Source organism: Cyrtonyx montezumae, unplaced genomic scaffold, assembly GCF_038088225.1.
Source record: "Cyrtonyx montezumae isolate F1298 unplaced genomic scaffold, pur_monq_1.0 scaffold_1, whole genome shotgun sequence".
Lineage (NCBI taxonomy): Eukaryota > Metazoa > Chordata > Aves > Galliformes > Odontophoridae > Cyrtonyx > Cyrtonyx montezumae.
The window spans coordinates 24,696,003-24,716,645 of NW_027071825.1; the positions used below are offsets into that span (position 1 = coordinate 24,696,003).

The 20,643-nt window shown below is 47.3% G+C and overlaps 1 protein-coding gene across 5 annotated transcripts in view; it reads right to left on the minus strand.

Annotated features, from left to right (window-relative positions):
• Positions 1–20,643, minus strand: part of RASAL2 (RAS protein activator like 2) — a 140,947-nt gene that overhangs the window by 15,884 nt on the left and 104,420 nt on the right. For all 5 annotated transcript variants that reach the window (XM_065744817.1, XM_065744803.1, XM_065744825.1 and 2 more), the window contains exons 5-9: positions 13,936–14,045; positions 6,293–6,446; positions 4,838–4,936; positions 4,097–4,651; positions 1,705–1,849 (exon numbers count right to left, since the gene is read on the minus strand). In XM_065744817.1, coding sequence (XP_065600889.1) covers positions 1,705–1,849; positions 4,097–4,651; positions 4,838–4,936; positions 6,293–6,446; positions 13,936–14,045 — 1,063 coding nt within the window. The remainder of the gene's footprint in view (positions 1–1,704; positions 1,850–4,096; positions 4,652–4,837; positions 4,937–6,292; positions 6,447–13,935; positions 14,046–20,643) is intronic.

The window sequence follows — 20,643 nt, forward strand, 5'->3', positions numbered from 1 at the left end:
CTTGCCCTGGGATGCAGACAGCACACAGGCTGGGGATCTTCCATACCTCATGCCTATGGCTTTCCAATCTGACAGCACAAAGCAGTCTGCCTGCACCCAGGACTGGAATTCATGCTCAGTGGTCCCACTGTGAGAAATAGGACTACCAGAACTGGCTTGCAGCCTTTAAAACAGCCAAAACACACAAAACCACAGAGCTGCCTACTCCGACCCTAGGAGCACTAACTTAGCCAACCATTGCCTTGATGACTTGCCAGCATCTGAGATTGCTGACAACAAGTGAGACTGCTGGGAAAGCAAGCTGCTGTTTTCTTTTATGAAAGGATGTGGTGTGGAACTTGGCTTTGCCCTCAGCTTTTTCCCTTTGTATCAGTTTCCAAAGCTTTCTTTATCTGAGAAACAAGATGGGGATGCGTGGCTCACTGTGCCATCTTGGATAACAGAGATGGTGGGGAGCTGGTAACTGCTAACCGTAGAGGAGCACACACCTTTTAGCCCTTTTTATGGAGGCATCAGTTGTGTGCACAGTAATTCCTGAGGCAGTGGCTTGTGCCTAGAGCAGAACAGTAATACAGTGATCAGAATCCACCCTGACGTGTGACTGCGGGCATTAGGACAGTGCAGGTTGCCCAGGCAGTGCTCATCACGTGGTGAACAAACAGCATTTTGGACACAGTCAGGAAGCTCCCTAAGCATCTGCATCTCCACCTCCTGCCCACACCACCTCATCCCCTCCCAGCCACGTTAGCCTGAGGATCTGATGGGGCCAGCTCGCTGTTTAGAAGGTTAACACAAATACTGATGAACTAATTGCTCTGTGGCAAAGGTAAGGGCTGTGGTTGTTCTGGAATGAGTCAGCCTTGATGACACTTGTGGCTGAAGCACCTCAGAATGATTTCTCTTGTTGTGCTATGTCCTCAATGCACCCAAATGCTAGGGTGGGCACCTCCAATGTAACAGATGCTAAAACCACAGCATATGTTTGCCGTCAGCTACAACTAACCCCCTAAGAGGTGGCACTGTCCTGAAGTGATTGCAGAAGCATCTTCAACACAAGAAACACATACTTCACATTCATACCTCTGTCTGAAATTACTACCTAATTGGATTGCATCCGACACCAGGTTCATTCCTGACACACAAAGTACTCCATTTCCATTTGTTACAAATCCCTTTGTAAGCCTGGTCATAGAAGAGGTGGATTGTTGGCTCTCAAAGTAGCTGTGCTGTTATGCTCCCAAACATGAGAGAAGGTTAGGTCATGATGTAAACATCCAGAAGGACTCAGCTGTACCAAATCAAGTTGGCCCTTCCATGGCTGCTACTCCTACAAGCACCAATGAGCATCTTCCTTTGCAGAGAGGAAAGGCATCAAGAGCAGAGAGCATGTACTCTGCTGTCTGGACAGGTGCTCACACATTCCCAAATGTACCTAGCTGCACAGAGCTCGTGTCATCAAAGCATGTGGTGAGTGAGGGCACACCACACACCCTGAGAAACCTGTGGGTCAATACAGCATGGAAAAAGGGACAATGCTATAAAGCAATGCTGGGTGTGGAAGATCCATCCCAACTGCATTGCTGGAGCAGCAGCTCTTGGGTCGATCACCTCCCACATCCCAGCACAAGTCTCATACTTGACTGGCCCTCTGCACCAGGACCAAGCCCTTGCAATGCAACAATTGACACAGAGGTACTTTCTTACCTAGTGCATCGTGGAGATACTTCTGCCCTACCAACTTCAGGTACTCCTCAATAGCTTTGGTAGCAAGCGTGTTCTCCCTGAAGATCAAGACATCGTGTTCCCCGCAGCGATCAACCTCAGACATGACCAGATCTGTTAAGAAGTCCTGGAGGAAAAGGTCAGATGGCAGGAGGTCAGTTTAACCAGACTCAGACCAGGCTAACTGCAAAAGCCAAGAAGGAAGGAAAAGCAGAGGAGGAGAGAATTACTGGAACAACTGCCCAGCTTGGGGCAAGGGATCCATGCCTGTAGAGCTAGAGCTCCTCTTGTATTTATTATATTTGAAAATATGATAAATCACAACTTATAAAGGGAGATGCAAAGAAAACTTTTACATCCAAGCTTGTGTTTCAGTTGAGATCCTGAACAGAAACCCTCCCCAGTTTGTTTATCACTGGTTCAATCTGCTGAAAGCATCCACGATATTCCATCTGTATTTTAATATTGAGCATTGCATACAACCTTGGATTTAAAAATCTCAGAATGGAAGTTCTGCACACATTCTCACAGCTTTGAGCAGTATGAAGAAATGCTTATGACAGTTCAATTCAGAAAAGTGATTCAGGATTTGATAAGAAAGCTGATGAGACTGCTGTGTGGCTATGGCTTCACTTCTGTATTCAAAGGCACAGGTTGGCAAATCTTGATACAGTGAGTACTCCCTTGACACAGGGTCCAATTCTACAGCCACACTGCTTTCCTGATGCGACAGCTTCACCTGAGTTAAGGACACTCAGCATTTCACAAGGAATGCTCCTGTTTCACTACAGCCCACGTCAGCCCCTGCAGAGCTGTCCAGGAGGGGAACCACCGTTCCTCCTCAACACCAATCTCTTAAAACTGTTCCCACCCTCCCACCCTATGAGCAACCAACCAAGAAAAAACAAAAACAAAGAAATGTGACATGAATTAGGGCAGTGACAGTGGTGACTTGCTGCTGCTTCTGCTGTAGTACCTTCTGCAGTATCACAGACTAAAGAGCACTACAGTAAGGTTTTATAACCCCATTAAGGACACAATCCAAGCTGCTGTGCTGGCATCTGAGTGCAAAACGTCCAGAACAAATGATATACAATAAGAACATATAAAAACCACATACAGTGCTGTTGTTTTTCAATCCCTTCTTACTGCTTCTTTTAAGCAAGCTCTTCATTTTCACCTGGTGCAAACACCAGCTGCACCACCACAGTGTGACATGGAAACAAACCTGCTTTGCAGATTAAGGCTATGGCAGCCTAAGCTACTCGGTGCTTCCAGCAAAAACAGCTTCAAGCATACAGGCACCCGGAGGGCAATGCTGTAACAGTAACTTATCTACCTGTTGCAGGGAGATAAACCAGAGCCCACTTTCCAGGAGGATTTCAACACAACTCTACAGGAGCTGTCCCAGCTACTAACTAAGTCAGACAGACAGCTGGGTAAGTAACCAAGGGATCACACAGTGCCATGGAGCACCAGCCTTCCTGAGATGTACATCAAGCAAGGAGGGAACAGTACAGCATGGTACACTGTTGAGAGTTACAGTGGGATCTTTTCAGAGCTGTTAATTTAAGCTGTCCCTTGACTGCTGCTCACAGTCATTCTCCCATGACTCCAACTCTAGCCTGTGCTCGGTGGTGCTTAACTAGCTGTAGCTGGCATTTCTGGAAGGAGCAGGCTACAGCTTGGTACTCCTCCTGTACAGACACTTGGCAGCACCTGCATGAATGCTCGTTAATGCTTCTCAGAATTTCTGGCAACCTGCAGGATATTCTCCCACAATCTGTTCAAAGAAACCAGGGCTCGCTCCAGCCGCTGTAGTACAGAGAACCACCAGCCTGCAGTCCTAATACCATTCTTAGGGCAGGTGGGATCACCATTAACTGAATATGGATTCTCCAAATGGCTGTTCAATTGCAGACCAAATCAATGCTCACGTCCATTAGCTGACTTAGCACTGAATCAACAATGGCACGCTGCTGCTCACTGTATTGGAGATGTATTTATAGAAGTTATTCTCTAGTCTATTTAACACTTGTTTACTTATCTCTTAATCTTGCATCACAATTTCAGAAGTACAGGAAAGGCTCCCATTTTTCAGTCTTACACTTTGTATGCAGTATCTTTAACCTTCCTATCAACTCAGGCACTTAATTTGTGTTGGTATGATTCCTATCTGCATGCTTTCCCAGTAGATGTAATTGCCCAGGCCTTTAAAAACACTTTTGAGGCTCTCTTCTCAGCCTTAGCCCCATCAGGCACCTTTGTGTGGTTGCCTGTGGTCACACCAGCCCAGGAATTTTCTGCAGGAGTTGAGGAGGTATCACCTGTCATCAGGAGGAAGGAGTCTTTGACAGGGGCTGCCCACTCTTACCTTAGCTCTCCCTGTGCTCTGAAGGATGTGCACCATTGCACAAGCCATCTCTTCCTTATTCTTCACGCTGATCACTGGCTCCAGCACAGAGCACAGCATAGTGTAGTTGCTGGTGACAAACTCTGCAAACTCCTTGTATTGCTCCATGGGTAGGATAACGATGGTCTGGTAACGTGATTTGATCCGAATGGAAGGTCCTCCTGATTTCCCTTTGTTGGGTGTAGGTGTGCTGACTGGGTACCACTTCTCCACAAACTGGCGACCTGTTACACTGGCCATGGGAATGTTGACCAGGCCAACGTAATTGTTTTTGTCCTTTTTCTTTTTCTTCTCCACGTCCTTGTAGATGTGAACTGTGATGTTGTGAAGAGGTGGGAGACTGTAAAACTCAAAGTGCTCTCCCCAGAAAATATTATCCGCTTTCATTTTGCTGGTGGTGCGGGCAAAGAGAGTGTCATCAAGGCACAGCTCACAGAAGTATTTCTTCTTGGGGGTCAGGTCCTTTGCCTCAATGATCCAGAGGCGGAGCACATTTTCAGCTCGACGGCAGTTGTCCTGCACAGAGGAAAGAACTCAGTTTTGATTCAGAACCTCTGAAATAGCAAGCGTGTTCTTCTCGAGGGAGTGGGCTTCTCCCAGGACTGAACGAATTGAGCAGGTATCTGTGGGAAGCCCTGTTACACAAAAGCCCAATCGTATCACCCCTGTTTCCCCAGTCATCTTACTTCTGAAGTTTGTTACCTTATTTGGCTGCACTGTTCTGCGTAGGTTTTCCATCCACTTATCCCTCTCTGCAGCAGAGGAACAGCTGAAGCATTTACTGCCACTGGAGTAGGTTACCTGGAACATGGAAATGACAGGCTGAGGTCAGGCAAGCCTAGGAGACATGAAAGGGGCTGCAAGAAGCAATGTTTGAGCAACTAAGTAACATGAAAAAGGCAGGAAAACAGTACTTCCAGGCAGAGAAACTAAAAGGCCCCAAAAAATGCAGAGAAAAAAAATATGTCAGTTCAAATTAAAGTAACATATGAGGAGCACCAAAGGCTCCTCTTAAAGGCTTTTAAACAAGGCTTTAATCAAGCAGTTAATTTTTTTTTAACACTTGTTAATTGAACCATAGCTGTTAAACACTTGCAGTTTCCTCTGCTAAGTCTCGGTGGCAGATGATTCGGTTACTAACAGGGTGAAGGCAGACAGAACACTGTATTAATACAAGTTAGAGCACAACAGACACGGTGTCTTCAGGAAACACACCTCAGACAATGAAACGCAAACCAAAGGAGCTGTGCCCTGATCCAGCCCCTGCATCCGATGCCACATACAACTCTGCTTCACACAGGTGTGAGCCACTGTGGTTCTCGCCCCGAAAGGCTTAATCTGCACTTCCCATTCATCTGCACACACAATTAAAAAGCAGTTTGAGGCAACAGCCTCAGAGCTCTGATGCTGCCAGTATTTTCACTGCACGCCTCAAAGCTAAGCAAGCTGAAAAATGCTCCCAAGCAAAAGAATGAAGCAAACAGGAACAGCTCCTGGATCCACCCCGAGGGAGGAGAGCCCGATATGCTGGTTTTCTGCCTGACTGGCAGACAGATTGCAGACAGATCTCTGTCCCGTGAGGTGCACATCTGAGCAATCCTGCAGCAGACAGACCGGACCGACTGCCCATTGCCCCTGCTGCCAGATCGCAGCGGTTCAGGTACAGCCAACATGCTGCAAGGCAAATGCTGTGCTCACACCAACAGCAAGAGGCTCCCCCTCCACGGTGCAGCGACATGCCCACAGTTCCTGCAGCCCTTCCTTCAGCAGCCAGGGAACAGGCTGAGCTAACAGAGGCGGGTTCAGACTGCAAATCACACTTCTCTGTCACAGCACGTTTTGTAAATTTCATGCTAGGCAAATCTGGGGAGAACCAACACGCAGCTGAAGAATGATGGCACGTTTCAGCCATACATTCCCACCCGAACTACGAACGCTTAGATACTTTCCAAATGAACGAGTTTTCCACTTGGAAGATGCAGCAGCTGAAGCTCTCCCTCCACTGATGGCTCAGCCCCAAGGAGCCCAGCAGTGCGTGCTGGCTGGGCAGCCCCCACCCAAACCCCGAGGAAGGTTTGGCTGCCGACCCCTTCTCCTATTACAAAGAGAACAGTGCCAGGCTTCAGACCCACTGCACGTCTGGAGAACGCTCTTTACCTCAAAGCAGAAGTCCTGCCCAAGGATGCTGCTGTGAAGTGGCTTTACAAAGACTTTTTCTTCTGCCCCAAGGTCCAGGGCCTCCACTGCACTGCCAGGGCTCAGCAGGGATTCATGGGAGCGGGACTCCTTCAGCTTCGGCAGCCCACGTGATCTGCGGAGCAAGGGGAGAGGAAACATCCGTTTTCTCACAATTACCACCAGACTTGGCAAGATGTCAGAGAAAGCTGCCAGCTGTTTATTCACGGCATCTTCTACAGTTAGTCTGTAAGCCTGACGACAAGTAACCTTAGTCCAATAACCCCTGGCTCCTGAGGAAACATCCAAGGGCACAGGTCCGTTCCCGCCAACCCGGACGCTGCTCCCCCATTGAGCAGCGTCAAACCACTCTAAATATGCTGATTTTAGAGGTGACAGCCATGTCATAACCTTCTGCCATAAACCCACAGCATGCTACAGGCACGACCAGCAGTTTACCTGGCTGCTCTCATTCTGTAAGATGTCCAGGCTCACGTTGGTACCTACATCTGTTCATCTCCAAAGGTGCAGAATCATAGAATCGTTAAGGATGGAGAAGACCTCTAAGGCCCCCAAAATCCAACCCACCACCACACCACTGCCTGCATCCCACAGTGCCACATCTCCGTGGCTCTGTAACACCCCCAGGGACAGTGACCCCACACAGACACAACCTTGGGTATCATGAAGGAGTCAGTGCTGAAGGTACTCCAGCAGATTCACTTACAATAAGATGTATTCAGCATGGAGGGGAGAACTCTGTTCCCATTTAATGTATTAAATGACCCAAATGCAGGCAGCAAAAAAGCCTTTGTCAGAGGGATATTACAAAGACACTGATTTCAGATGCAAAACAGCAGCACTGGTACAAACGCTTTGGCTGCACTGTGCATGCTTTGTTATAACAGGTTCCAGCAGCAGCTGTACCACAGCAAAACCAAAACCTCAGCCATGTATAATTGAACACTCGCTGCAGTTAAGGTAGAACAAGTCTAAAATAAACACACCACAATACACCGCTTTAATACTATCTCTGCAAAATCCTCTCTAATTTCTCCTCTCAAGAAAGCACTGCTGAGGTCACTTGGCTTCCATCCCTGCCCCAAACACTCAGCAATCCCAGTACTTTGGTGCATGATGCAGTGGAGCTGGCTGAGAGCCTGGGGCCAACACCAGCCCTGGCTCCTCAAACAGAAGGAAAGCACGCAGTGGTCACAGAGAGTAGGAAGAGGGGAAAAAGAGGAGCAAGTAAAGGAGAAAAGAAAGATTTCACACATCCCTGCCCATCAGAGGCTGTGCTTGGAAGGAGACAAATCAAGCCCACCTACACGAAACAACTGTACAGCCACTTAGCGGTGCATCCCCAAAGCATAGCGGTGCCACATGCCAGAGTCCTCTGCTTCAAGCCCGGCTCCCTGGGCTACATCTCAGACAACAAATCCTGCCGGGAGCAGAGGGGAGGCCCAAAATCCAGGAGGAGCCCTTCCTCAAGCCTCAGGTCCCAGATTTCAGATGAGCACTGTGCCAGGAGGATGAGCTGAGGCACGGAGAGCCGCCTCGGCACTGTAAGCACTGCCCTCACTGTGTGCCAGCCCCAGGGGTGCCACCAAGAGGCTCCTGGCACGTGTTGCCATGGCACAGCTCCTTAAGGAGATCAGGGGAGGCTCTGCCGACATGGCAAGGGTGACCTTTCCAGAAAGGACCAAGACCCTCCTCTTCCCTCTTCCTCAATTAATTTAACGAGACACAGACAGTGAAGGACAGCAGGAAGAGCGAGGTATCTTCCAAGGACACCTCCAAACAGCGTTTGGGGACAGGGTGGGGGCCAGGGGGGTACCTGGCAAGCTGTACTCAACATCTCCAACATCCCATCTTGAGAGTTACACCTCCCAGGAGGTGTATTCTGCTCAAGTTGTTAGCTCTGAACATCTGCTTTGTTGCAGACCAGTTGCAGAAGGTTGGTTGTGTTGGCTCAGGGGCCAGCGGTGGAGGAACGCCGATCTGTTTGAACAGTTCCTTGAAGCCACCGTACTTAAATAGCTCATTAAACTGATTAAGTGGCTTAGAATTGGCACTTTGTCTTCCATAAACACCACAGCAGTGCTGGAAAGCTGCTGGTTAGAGGCAACCACATGCACTTGTAATCACCACCATATATATTTCACCCACTGATAGATCTGCAGTGCAAATCATCAATGTGTGCCTAAATCAGCTGCATCCCAATCGATAAAGGCAATAACTACAGGGAAGTAATAGTTCTCTGCTTCTTTAAAGCCACATCTGATGTTCTGAAGGCAACAGAATGAGTGAAGGAGAACTGCTTGCAGGCTTCCCTCTGGCACAGGGACAGAGTTAATAAGTCAAAGTCACCGACTTGTCTGCCAGTGTCCAGCAAAGGGGTGAGATTAACAGGGTCTTTCCTGTATTAGGTAGGGAGCTGCTGCTAACAGGAGCGCTGCTCAGAGTGTCTGCTAAGAGAGGTAATCCCAGGGAAGCAGATTACTGTAAACAGGAAGATCACGCATGCACGAGGTGGGGGAAGGGTTGTTTGTCCAAATCTGTTTCTGCCAAACAGTTCCATTAACAGCCCAAATCCTGATTTATGTTACAATTAACCTCAGGTGACAAACTTCCTCACTGCTGCTGCTTCTGTTCACTATTACACACTTACAAAGGATCACCAAAGATGATGCACGAGTTCAGAGCAGTTACCAACAGCACTGACACTTCTCACATAGCTGTTTTCCATAACTCCTTTCTGATAGGAAAAGCAGGTGGAAGAGATGCATTCTATAAGACATGCAGGATAAAGGGTTAAACCCTAATTGCTCTCTGGTTATGAAGCACTCCTGCTGATTTTGACCTATTTAAAAGCCAAACAAAAAAAAAGCACAAAAGACTTTCAATTACCGAGCTTACCAGGGAGAGAACTGTATTGCCTCGAAAACAAACCCACTGTCATCAATAATCCAAAAGAAACAAATTAAAGAACAGAAAAATGTATAGAAAGAGAAAGAGGCCGCTGAGGAATAGAGCCCCACCGTCTATGTTTCATTCACCAACGCAAAGCGGTGCGAAAGCAAATGGTTCTGAAGCCAGTTTTTTGTTCAGCCCGAGGACCCGAAGCTGGATTCAGTACTTAGCCCCTCGCAAAGCCACGCGAGCAGCCTGGCCTCTGGTGCAGCAGCTCTCTGCTCTGTGCTGCCCGTGGGATCCCAGCTCTGTGCAACACGACGGCAGCGCGGCAGCAGTGGGCTCCCCGTGCAGGCATTCATTCTGCTGGCACACCACACCCCGCTTCGTTATCCAACTGCTTATTAGCAAAACACCCTACGACTCGGTCAACGATTCTACGAGTCCAACCAGTTTCATTATCATCACTGTTTTTTAAACCAGGCACTTTGGGTTATTTAAATGCGAGTTCTGCTTGGTTGCGACCAAACTCTTCGCCTTCCATTGGGTTTCTGATCTTACTTTGCCTTACCACTGGTAGAACCCCAGGAGCTGCAATGCCCTTCCCCGCACACCACCCCCAAAGCACAGCCCTTGGGATCCTGCTCTTGGAAACAAACAGCTGCCCCAGGAACCAAACAAACCAGCTGAAAGAAATATGGCTCACTCCAAACAGGAGGAGATGTCTCTCTGGAAACAAACCACTCCTCCCTCCTCCCCGCGCAGATAGAAACAGATATGCTGAATGAATACAAGCTCCGACTGAGTAACAACGCGTTGCATAATGGAGATTTTATCCTCAAGCGGAACAAAAAGAAAAAATCACCCACCCTTTTTTTTTTCCTTTTGTGAAAATGGGGATTAAATTACAACAAACAAACACGAGAACGCGGCAGTAGGAGCTGTGCTGCTCCTCGAGCGAGGAGGGAAGAGCTGAACTCACCGAAAGTAGAAGAAGCCGTCGTTGGAGCAGCGGTACCGCTTCGCCATGAAGCCCAGAGCCATGGCTACCCGCTGCCCCGCCGCACGCCGGAGCCCATCCTGAGGGAGCACAGAGCAGGACCTGCACTTGGCCACCACCATCGGATAATGCCATAAAATGACTTTTAGTGCATCAGGAGGGTTCCCACGTGGCACTAAATCCCAACAGGGCAAAGCCCTCCCAGCTGTCCGCGGAGCTTTGTCGCAGTCACTGAGACCATATGCAGTCTCAGCAATCTCGGGGCACCAAACGGAGGTGGGAGCTGGGGGTCCTCCTGGACCTAAGAGTCTAAGCATCCTTATATTTGTGGCTTGTGAAAGCTCAAGTTGAGTTTTCAACAGAAGAACGTGGAGTAATACAAGCAGTGTGAGTTACGGAGGCTACTCATGCACAACACCCAGATACTGGCTGCAGTGAGCTCAATTCTGCAAGGACACCACAGTTTTCTCTTCCCCCCCACCCACTAAGCCAGCTGAATTTTGAAACCCAGAAAAACAAAGTAGGTTGGCCAACTGCTTTCTGCTGGAACACCAAATCTGATTACAAAAATATCTGCAAGTTATCTCCAGCACTCCCGTACAACATTCCTGAATCCTTTCTATGTTAAATAGACTCTGAACAGACAGCACCCATCTTCTGTCACCATCTGGAATGGCATGCAGTGTTACACTATCCCAATCCTCAATGTGCACCATCATAAACGATCTTCCCTACTCCAGATTTCTGCAGGTATTTATCTCTAAGCATCTCCAGTTTCTTAGCAGGACCCAAACACCTCAAAAGAATGAGAAAAGACAACGTGCCAGCAGCCTCTACTCCCTTCCAACCTTTCAGCGTTTCAATTTATAAAGCTACATAATGCTTTCTTTGAAGCTAGGGCTCTGTATTTGTCAGGGCAAGAAAAGGTAGATGCTATCAGTCCACGTGGCCCGGAAAGCCAGCACGGCACCATGACATCACCTAGCACCAAGTGGGAAAGGGCTGACTCACCGAGGCAGCTCTGGGATGTTTTCAGATCAAGTCTCATACAGAGCAGAGCAGGAGGTGGGAAAATGGCACCTCTCTCGTGAGTTCCCTCTCGTGAGTTCAGAGCCAGCTGCTGTGCGTTACCTTCTTTCCTGCACCAACAGGCGTAGCTGACTTGCTCCTTTGGAAAGAGCCCAAATAATAGCATAATTCTAAAAGGTAATCAATCTTTTTAGGCTCCTTCTTCCTTCCAGCTCACGTCCTGCCAGTATATACTAATCTGCTCCTCATCTTAGGAGGTTTCTGAGTTGTTTTTCCTGCTAGTCTGTTCACCAATTTTGTTTTCCAAGTAGATAACTCAGAGAAAGGTAAATGAGGGAAGGGAGAAACTGCTGCCAAGTTTCACTTGGAAATGGATTTCTTCTATTTGTGAAGATTTCATTTGTAAAATTAGAAAAAACATTAGAAAAGCTCCAACTATGACCTTCCAAAGTTGCTATGTTCCATTTGCGCACTGATTAGCCCACAAATGCAAAGAGAACTCTATAAAGCTCTCAATCTTTTCAACCACAGGTAGCCACAAGGTTGAGCCTGTGGCATTTTCTTCCTAAGAATAACTTATCAGCAGTTCATGACACTCACCTGCGTCACCACGCTTCACAAACATCGACATGCTCTGGAATAGCCACTGTCATTTGTGGAAAGGTCATCTCCAAATAAACTTCATCTCAGCTCGCTTTCTACCCCCCCTTGCCTCCAAGCCGTGCCCTCTCTTCACTTCAGTGCACGTATCTCTGGAAGAAAGAGGACTGCGTAGACTCGTTATCAGAAAGGCTGACTTCCATTAGCAGCAAGTGATGGTACGGTGGCACAGAACACAGATGGAGCTCCATCTCCAGCACTCAGTGTGAGAGGCACTGCTGTAAGACCAGCGTAGGGGGCTAAAGCACATCCAGGGCAGGATGGAAAGTGCAACCATAGCTTGCCCCTGTCCTACAGCCAGTGGTTTTCCAAGGCTTCGTCCCCCAAACTTGTGCATGGACTGGAACTTCTCAGTTCTCTTGGATCCTCCTTGTTAAATCCATACCTAGGAGGCTTGAGAGGACTGACATGACCGGCTATGCCTAACCCCATCACTGTGTAGTGCATGAACTACAGAGGTCCCTTCCAATCCCTGTGATTCTGTGATCTTATGCTGTCTAAACAGCAAGAGAAAATCCACATGTTGTTAGGGTCTAGCTGACACAACTCGTGTCCACAAAGGCAAGGAGTAATGAAAGCTCTGGTTTAAAAGAGAAGGCAGCTCTGCTGTGTATATTTCTTCAAGTTGTAGGGATTCAGTGCGGTTAATTTATTGGCTTTCCCAAAATAAAAGCATTTCCCTTACAGTACAACAGAAAGCGTCGTCGGGTCTACATTTAGAGTGAGAACCAAGCTAGAGAAAGACAAATACATTCTTTACGGCAAAAACATTTCTGCATTACAAGCTACTTCATCACAGGGTGGCATTATTTCATGCGCTTTTGTTCACTAAGTTGCTTCTCATAGCAAAACTGCCACTCCGTGAAAAAAGGCAGTCAGGCACCAAACAAAAAAACCACCCACCACACACGCTGGACCTCAGACAGAAGAGCTGGATGTCACCGTGTCCAAGGAGCAACAACAGCATCGTTGGTCACACCGGGTAAGCAGCAGCCTGTTCTGTAACTCACGGTGTTAACAAGAGCCCTAACACCCAAAGCCTTGCTATCTCCAAGATTTTATGGTGCTGCCTTTCAGCTGAGGAAGACAGTGCCATTGACTGAAGCAGCACAGCATGACAGATGCAACTAATGAATTCAGCTCAGCCGCAGGAGAAGGGAAAATGCACTAAATGATGTAAAATCAGAGAAGCCTGTCATGGCCTTAAGTACAGGGCAACTTATTTTCCACTCACTCTAGTTCTCCTGCTGGGCTGCTGTGGAATATAACACACAGCAACGTTTAATGAAGACAATCAAGACACTTTATAAGTAGTTAGGAAAAAACGTGTACGATGAGCACTTGCTTGCCTCACACACAATCCACTCAAGCCTGAACCAGAAGCAAAACAAGCAGAATATACCAGGATGGGCAGGAGTCACCAGGTTTTCCAGTTTTCTGCATAACAGACCATCTGTTCCTTGCAGGACTCCGCACTGCAGCAGCTATACCATCTCCTGACATTAGCAAGGACTCTTAACACACCTGAGCTGCACCACACATCCCTGGGCTCTGCCTGTGCTAGCTGAACTGATCTGCTTGCACCAGCACAATGCTCACGTTGGCTGCTGCACTGATCTGCAGATCAGTGCTGTGTGCATCAAGGCAAGGCTCTGTAAAAGCCAATCAATCCAGCAGCACCCTATCATGAAATTTCAAGTCTGCACTTTATTTGAGACAGATGCAGACAAAGGTATTCGAGCCCAGATGCTCAAACTGAACTTTTCTTGTCAGCGGTTAACTGCTGTGAAAGATTTCAGTCCTGTGTCATTGGTACATCACAGAATCATAGGCACATCGTATAGTAAATAAGAAAAACAATCTCTAACATGGATGCTTCTGGAGCTGAATGGCATCTGCCAGCTTCAAAAAAACACCAAAACCAACCCTTCCCCCCTCTCCCTTTACAAGCATGCTGCACGCAGATTTTGCAAAGTGCTTCTGGATAAGGCAAGGTTGCTTCAGGAGATGCACTGACCCTTACCTGTCATCAGCACTGCGGAGAGATGGGAGGCGGAAACTCGTGTTCCTGTCCAGCTTTGACTGACTCTTTGTCCTCTTGATGGAACCTTTCAGACGTTTACTGAAGAAGCCCTGAAACGAGAAGTCACACAAGTGAAATGCCAGCAATAAATCAATCAGTGCACTGTCACCGAGTCCAAACTCGGCAGCGATTCCTGCTGATGGTGGGGAACGTGCTGTATTGGGATTCCTCTGGGCAGGACCGTGTTGTTAATGACAGCTCCAGCATGTGACAGCTTCAAACTGCAATAATTAGCCCTTCTCATGCTGCAGGTGGGTTTCAACGAATTACAACTGCTACACAAAGGACCGAAGGACTGCTCTAGCTCTTTGAATTACTCTATGCAACATGCAAAGGCATATCCCATCAAAATATTTCCAAGGGCTGCAAGCATGCAGGCACAGACATTCTTTGGTGTGATCAAAGCAAATATAAAGGTTCTTAGTCCATAGGATTAAGCAGCATTTTTGTGGCTGAATCCATCCCGCTCCTTCACAGAACAGCTGCAGAGTGCTGCTGTCAGGAGATACACCAAATGCATGCAAGTGAAACCATGTTTGTTAAGAACCTTATAGGCCAGCTGATAGAATTTGCTTAAAATGAATTTTCTTTCAGTGGACTGACCTAGCAGATCTCCAGCCTAGTAAAGCTCTAGTGACAGCAAGAGCCAGCTGGGGTTAGCCCTTCATCCCATCCTTGATGTTTCTCTAGGCTAGAAATCCAGCACAGCTACTTTGGAACACAGTTTGTAAGGCAAACCCTTCAGCTGCATTTGGGCTGGGTGACAGATGTTGCCCACAGCTGCCTGCTGTCATACAGAACTCAGCAGATTGGACACACACAAGGTCTTCTGTTCTTCCCTATGAAGAAAACACCGACAAAGCAAGAGTGTTCTGCTGGCTGCAGGTGACTCGACCAGCTGGAAGTATCCAGCTCGTTCATTTTACAGACTTGTAAGGACGAGGCCAACACAACACGAGAAAACATTGCCTACAGTCTTTTAGTCTGAAAAATCGTGTATCTCTTTCACCTCTTCAGGAGGAAAATGAGGTTTATCTATGGCATCCAAAGGAGGGGGCTAACACCCTGTTCTCATCAGAGCTGCCAGGTTAATTGCTGGAGGACGAAGCTGCTTCCAAACAGCAAAGCCAGCATTTGGCCAGGTTCATTTACAAGCAGCTCCAAATCAATTTTCCAATTCTGTTTTTGCCATTATCTCCCCATGCTTTCAGTGCTCCTTTGGGAAAAAAAAAACAACCCCCCCCCCAAAAAAAAAAAACGCAACAAAAAACAACACCTATCCTTTTCCTTTTAAACAAGCACATCCTTCCTCAAACCCCTTCTGCCTTATCTCATTCTGTTATGCCTTTTACATCCTTTTACATTCAGCTTTACCCTCTTCCACTCCTATAACCTAATCCTTCCCAAAACCATACACCTGTGCTCTCCATGGAGGCTGATGTACAAGTTGCATGAGTTCTCCATCTCCTTGCACTCCTTTTTACACTGCTTCATTGGATCTGGAAGGTGATACATAACTAAAATCTTATCCATACTCAAAGCTGGCTAGATACCAAGCACATGCAGATTGTCCTCTCCTAAATACTGCCTAGGGAACAACCTGCTCACTCACACCACAGCCCAGGGGCAGCTCAGAGAAATGAGGATGCCACGTGGCCTATGGGGCAGTGCCACGTGGGACAAGGAAAGGAGGAGTGTGGTTTTTTGCATCTAGACACAGTGCTACATTTAAGGCTGCCCTTCAGTTGCTGAGGCTTGCCAGCTAGCAGGCTCCTGAGGGATGAGAGCTGCTATTTCTACTGAAACAGAAAATAAAGTGTAAAAGAAAAGGCCTGATACCAAGACACCAGTACAAAAACAAAAACAAACAAAAAACCACCACCAAATCAACAACCCCCTTCCCCCAAAATCTCCCAACAAAAAACAACCTAGCATGCTGAAACAAAAGGCACTGTCAGAAAGGAGAAAGTGTTATCAGCTGAGTATGCCACTCAAACCCTACCCATGTTCCTGCACTTTTCTTGGTCCTGGAATTGAAAAGCGCCTTTGAAAAACCCCTGTAATCAATAGATGCTCTCGTGCTTCTCTTGGGGCCATTGCTGGAATTCAAGCAGTAGATATAAAGTACTTCCAAAGGCACTTTCATATATTCTGACCTCTCAGCACAGAAGGTAACAAACCCAGCTACAGGGATTCAGATCTGGTGGACTCTGGCTTCATTCCAGTACCTCTTACGCTACTCGAATTGCAAACACGAAATAAAATGGTTTTCTCCCCTTAAGGACAAACAAGACAAAGCTGACCCCATTCAGCAGGGGTGAAAAAAGTATTTGTATTGAATCACTCCAAATCCCACTCGGAGAGGGACTGTGAAGATTCATTTCTGTGTGCGTGCACAACTTTAAACTGGCATTGCATTTACATTAGAGAAACACGTTCTGCGTTTAATTGAACATCATCTATTCCTTAACAGATTATTCCTTATCTCTGATTGAATAAGGCTATCCAGAGCAGCAAAAAGAGAATGCACTTAAAGATACAAACTCATCAAACAATGAGCATGTCAACCAGAGATCCTCAAAACGCAGCGTTTGGAGTACCTGCTCTCTGCACCTTGCTCACAGTGCTTACACACGGACAACCTGAGAGCAGCAAGAAAAATTCACGTGCTGGATCAGAGCAGAGCTTCTCGACTTCCATTTGCCAAAGGAAATCCTTTTAAATGCTGACAACAGCTATGAACGGTATGCAGAGATGAAAAACAAATCTGTAACAAATATAATCTAACCGAAGGAAAATATTTTTCTTTCCTTTCTGGCAACATTGATACAGTTCAAACTGTTAAAAAAACACAAAAAAGCCTTACTTCCTATCACATTGCCTAGATGTTTCTCTTGAATGCTTATTTCAACACTGCTGCTTGGTTCTTATATCTCAGTGGAACGATGCATGAAGACACGGCTTTGATGGTTGCCACCTGACAGGACAAAGCTTGGTAGAAATCTGTATGGGAACTGTTGAATTATGACCTGAACCACTGATGGAGCACCTGAGGTGAGCACTGAGGCAGCTGCAGGAGCACAGGTGAAGGCGATGCACTGTGTGAGCAGAAGGGGTGCAGTCTGGCTGCACCTCTCCCAGACCCCATTTAAGGGCTGACCACCACTGGGGAAGGGTCTCTTGTTGGAGATCCCTCCCCTGTGGAGTTATTGATGAGTCTTGACCATCTGCAAAAGGCGAGCCTTTCTTTTTTTTTACTGGTTGTCTGTTTACCACCCAGGTAAGCCAAGCAAAATATACCATCCACCTCACTATTTTCCTGTGGATACTGTTCTTTTGGGTTATTCACCCTACAAAATCCCTCCCAAAACAATGGCTTTGGGGGAAAAGGGATGGAAAAGCGACACAGAAGGAAAGCTGTCTGTCCTTAATGTCCATAGTACAGCAGCACATCGACTCCCAACAAATTCAAAGAATTTGTTCAAAGAAAGAGCTCCTCGACTCCCGCTCCCTACAGACGCACTGGTTCTCCACTTCAGAGAGAACAGCCCATGCATAATAAATAATGGATGTCTCCGTCATTCCAAAAGCCAAAGGTTAATTCACCCAGACACCAGCAGAAAATAAAGATAACTATAATAGGAATTATCAATCGATAGAACGCAATGTTATTAGTGGAACTTTCAAAGCAGAGAAGCCGGGTTGGAACGGGCGATGATAAGGTACTCCCTACTGTGAGCACTGCTACCTACGCCGTGCCTTTCTGGAGGCAAACTCATTGTCTTTTGGAGGCTTGCAGCGTGTCTGGAACGTTTATGATTCTCGATGAGGAGCACTGATGCATTATTAATAACAGCAGGTGGGCAACTTCATTTCCAGAGCAGCGAGTCTTGTCCTCTCGGAGGGGAAGGATTGGATGAGTTACAAAGATAACACTCTGATGGCTCTGGATGACGACAGAACCGCCTCCCAACTGCTGCTCATTATGAAGCATCTCATTTCTTAAAGTTGTGCACAAGCAGCTACCAAGAAAAAAAAAAATGGAGCCAAGTGAAAACTCTCTCAGGTGCCAGGAATGCTGCAAGGCTCTGACAGGTGGAGGAAGAGTGCCAGATCACAAAATGGGCAGATAGGACTAGCAGGGTGCTCCAAGGATTAGGAAGGAATGCGATGCTGGTGAGGCAGAATAAAGGAGAGCGTAGCTAGCATAGAGGTGCAACAGCTTGCTCATGAACCCACTATCAGCACCCTTGAAAAAGCTCTGGGCCACTCCTGTAGTAGGAAAGCAGATGAAACCCACTGCACATCCATGTGGTAACAAAAAGGGCAAGGTGGTGGCCTGGGGCAGTCTGAAATCCCTCCATCAGCTCGGCATCAGCTGCAACCACGCCACCGAAGGAGGGGCCTTCTGCGCAGGCAGAGGACAACGAAAGCCACGCTGGGATGTATGAAGGAAGGATGACAAACAAAGCACAATGAGAGTGAAGTGGTATTATGTAAATGGGCCGTTGCCTTCGTGCTAATGCACCGCTCTGCTCTGATCTTCTCATCCTGCATCAAAACCAGAACTGAACTCCAGAAGCGGAAACTGATTAAAGGCAGGCAAGAGGGGGATTTACCAAAGATATATTGTAAAGGCTGATGATTCGTTTGTGAAATAAAAGCAAGAAGGGATTAGAGATGTATAAAACAAATAGAATGGGAATTAAGTAAGCCCCTCGTGCAGCCTGTTACGTAACAAAACCGAGGGGCATCTCTGCGTGAGAGGCAGCAAATGTCGGTGACCGTCAGGAGACCTTTCCTACCACCATCTATAAATCGGGCAGCAGAATTCTCTTCCACAAGATATTATACAGAATTTTTTTTTCTGGCAAGATTAAAAAAGGATTATGTGTTTATATAAGGGAGAACAACATATGTAGCTGCATTAGTCAGGTTTAAAAATAACAGGAGTGAGCAATTATCATGCTCCAGGACACAAGCTGATCAACAGCAAGGATCAGGAAGATATTTTTCCCCTGGTGGGACAGCGCTGCAGATTTGGCCAGATAACAATTCCAACTCTCCAATGAAAAACCTCCAGCCACAGGAGGGATGCAGAGTGGGATGAGCCATCAGCGTAAGGAAAGCCAAGAAATGGAAACAGGGCATCAACAGGGATACCTCGATAATGCATCTTCTAATGACGCGCACCAGAAGATCCCATGTAGCCTGGGTGATACGCCGTCAAAAGCACTGAAGGAATCACATTTCCAAGCGTTGGGGATCATGCTGAAAAATTCATGGAGGAACAAGAGCTGCCACATAGCTGGGCAGAGCTGTGGCTGCCTGCAATCCAGGCAGGCATCCCGCACGGCACAGCCTTCAGGCACACAACACCAGCACGGGAGAAGATCAGCCCTGAAAACCAATATCCAGGAAGGAGGGGATATCCAGCCTGCCCCAGCAGGACGCAAGGGGCTGCATGTTGTCATCCTCACGCAGGATGGAGGCAATGGTTCCTGTGAGCTGGGCTCTTTGTTCCCTGGCTTCCCACCTGTAAGCAGCCCGACAATTCAGAAAGTCTTTAGATAAGACAGCAGCCGTGGCAATTAGGAAAATTAATGGGAGTGAGCTTGGTCAAAGCGAGTAACAAAAACCTGAGAGCTGGCTGCAGGAATATCTACAAAGAGTAATTATAGCAAATGATAAGGTATCAAGGTGGAAGAAACACTCCGATGGGATGTAGTGGGGGATAGAGGCACACTGCTTCTGTTTAACATCTTTGTTAATGATCTGGAAGAAAAGTTAAACAGCACATTAATTATGCTGAGCTGTATTAAATGAGGAGGCGAAGCAAGGGCCAGCAAGGACACGGAAATAACACAAAAGGTTGTGAGCAATTAGAAACCGACAACACACGTCCCTGTGAACTTCAGTGCAAGAGCTACGTGAGTCAATTGGAGGGAATTTAAAAAGAAAAAAACAGCAAGAAGAGTGATAAAAGGGCCAGGAACTCTGATTGGCAGAGAACACGTTCATTAAAGCACGGTTAAAGCAAGGGATGCGAGCAGGTGCTAAAGGTACCACACTCGTAGTGCCCCTACACTAACTGCAGGGAATTGGATGAAGTCAAGTTTACATGCAGAGCTCCTGCAGTTGAGGTCCACCAGGCCTCTGGATGTGCCACGGTTAGACTCAGCCCTGAACAGTTGGATGTAATGAACAAATCCGCTTTGGCAGGAAGATGTTGCGAAGGCTGCAGAGCCCCTGAACGGCCTTTATTGCAGAATAAAGGCACAGACGAGAACCTGGCGAGCATCCTGGAGGTGGCCAAACTTCCATTTTTTTCCCAAAGACCTGTGGAGTCATGGCCAACAAACCCAAAGCATCGCATCAGGCAGAAGATTAAAGCAGGCTTAAACAAACGTGCTGTCGGGAGGAAAGACAGAGCGAGCAGAGGAAGGGGCAATGTTAATCTTGCAGCAGGGAGGACAGCTCTGAGCAGCTTTTCCATGAAGGATGCCGTGATGCCTCACATTAATGTAAATCAGCAGCCCCATCTCTGCATTGGCGCTGTCGCAGAATTAAAAATACACACTTGTAGGCCATCAAGTCACACAGCCAGGGAAGATCAGTCGCCTTAACCTGGCAGCATGACGGCAGCGG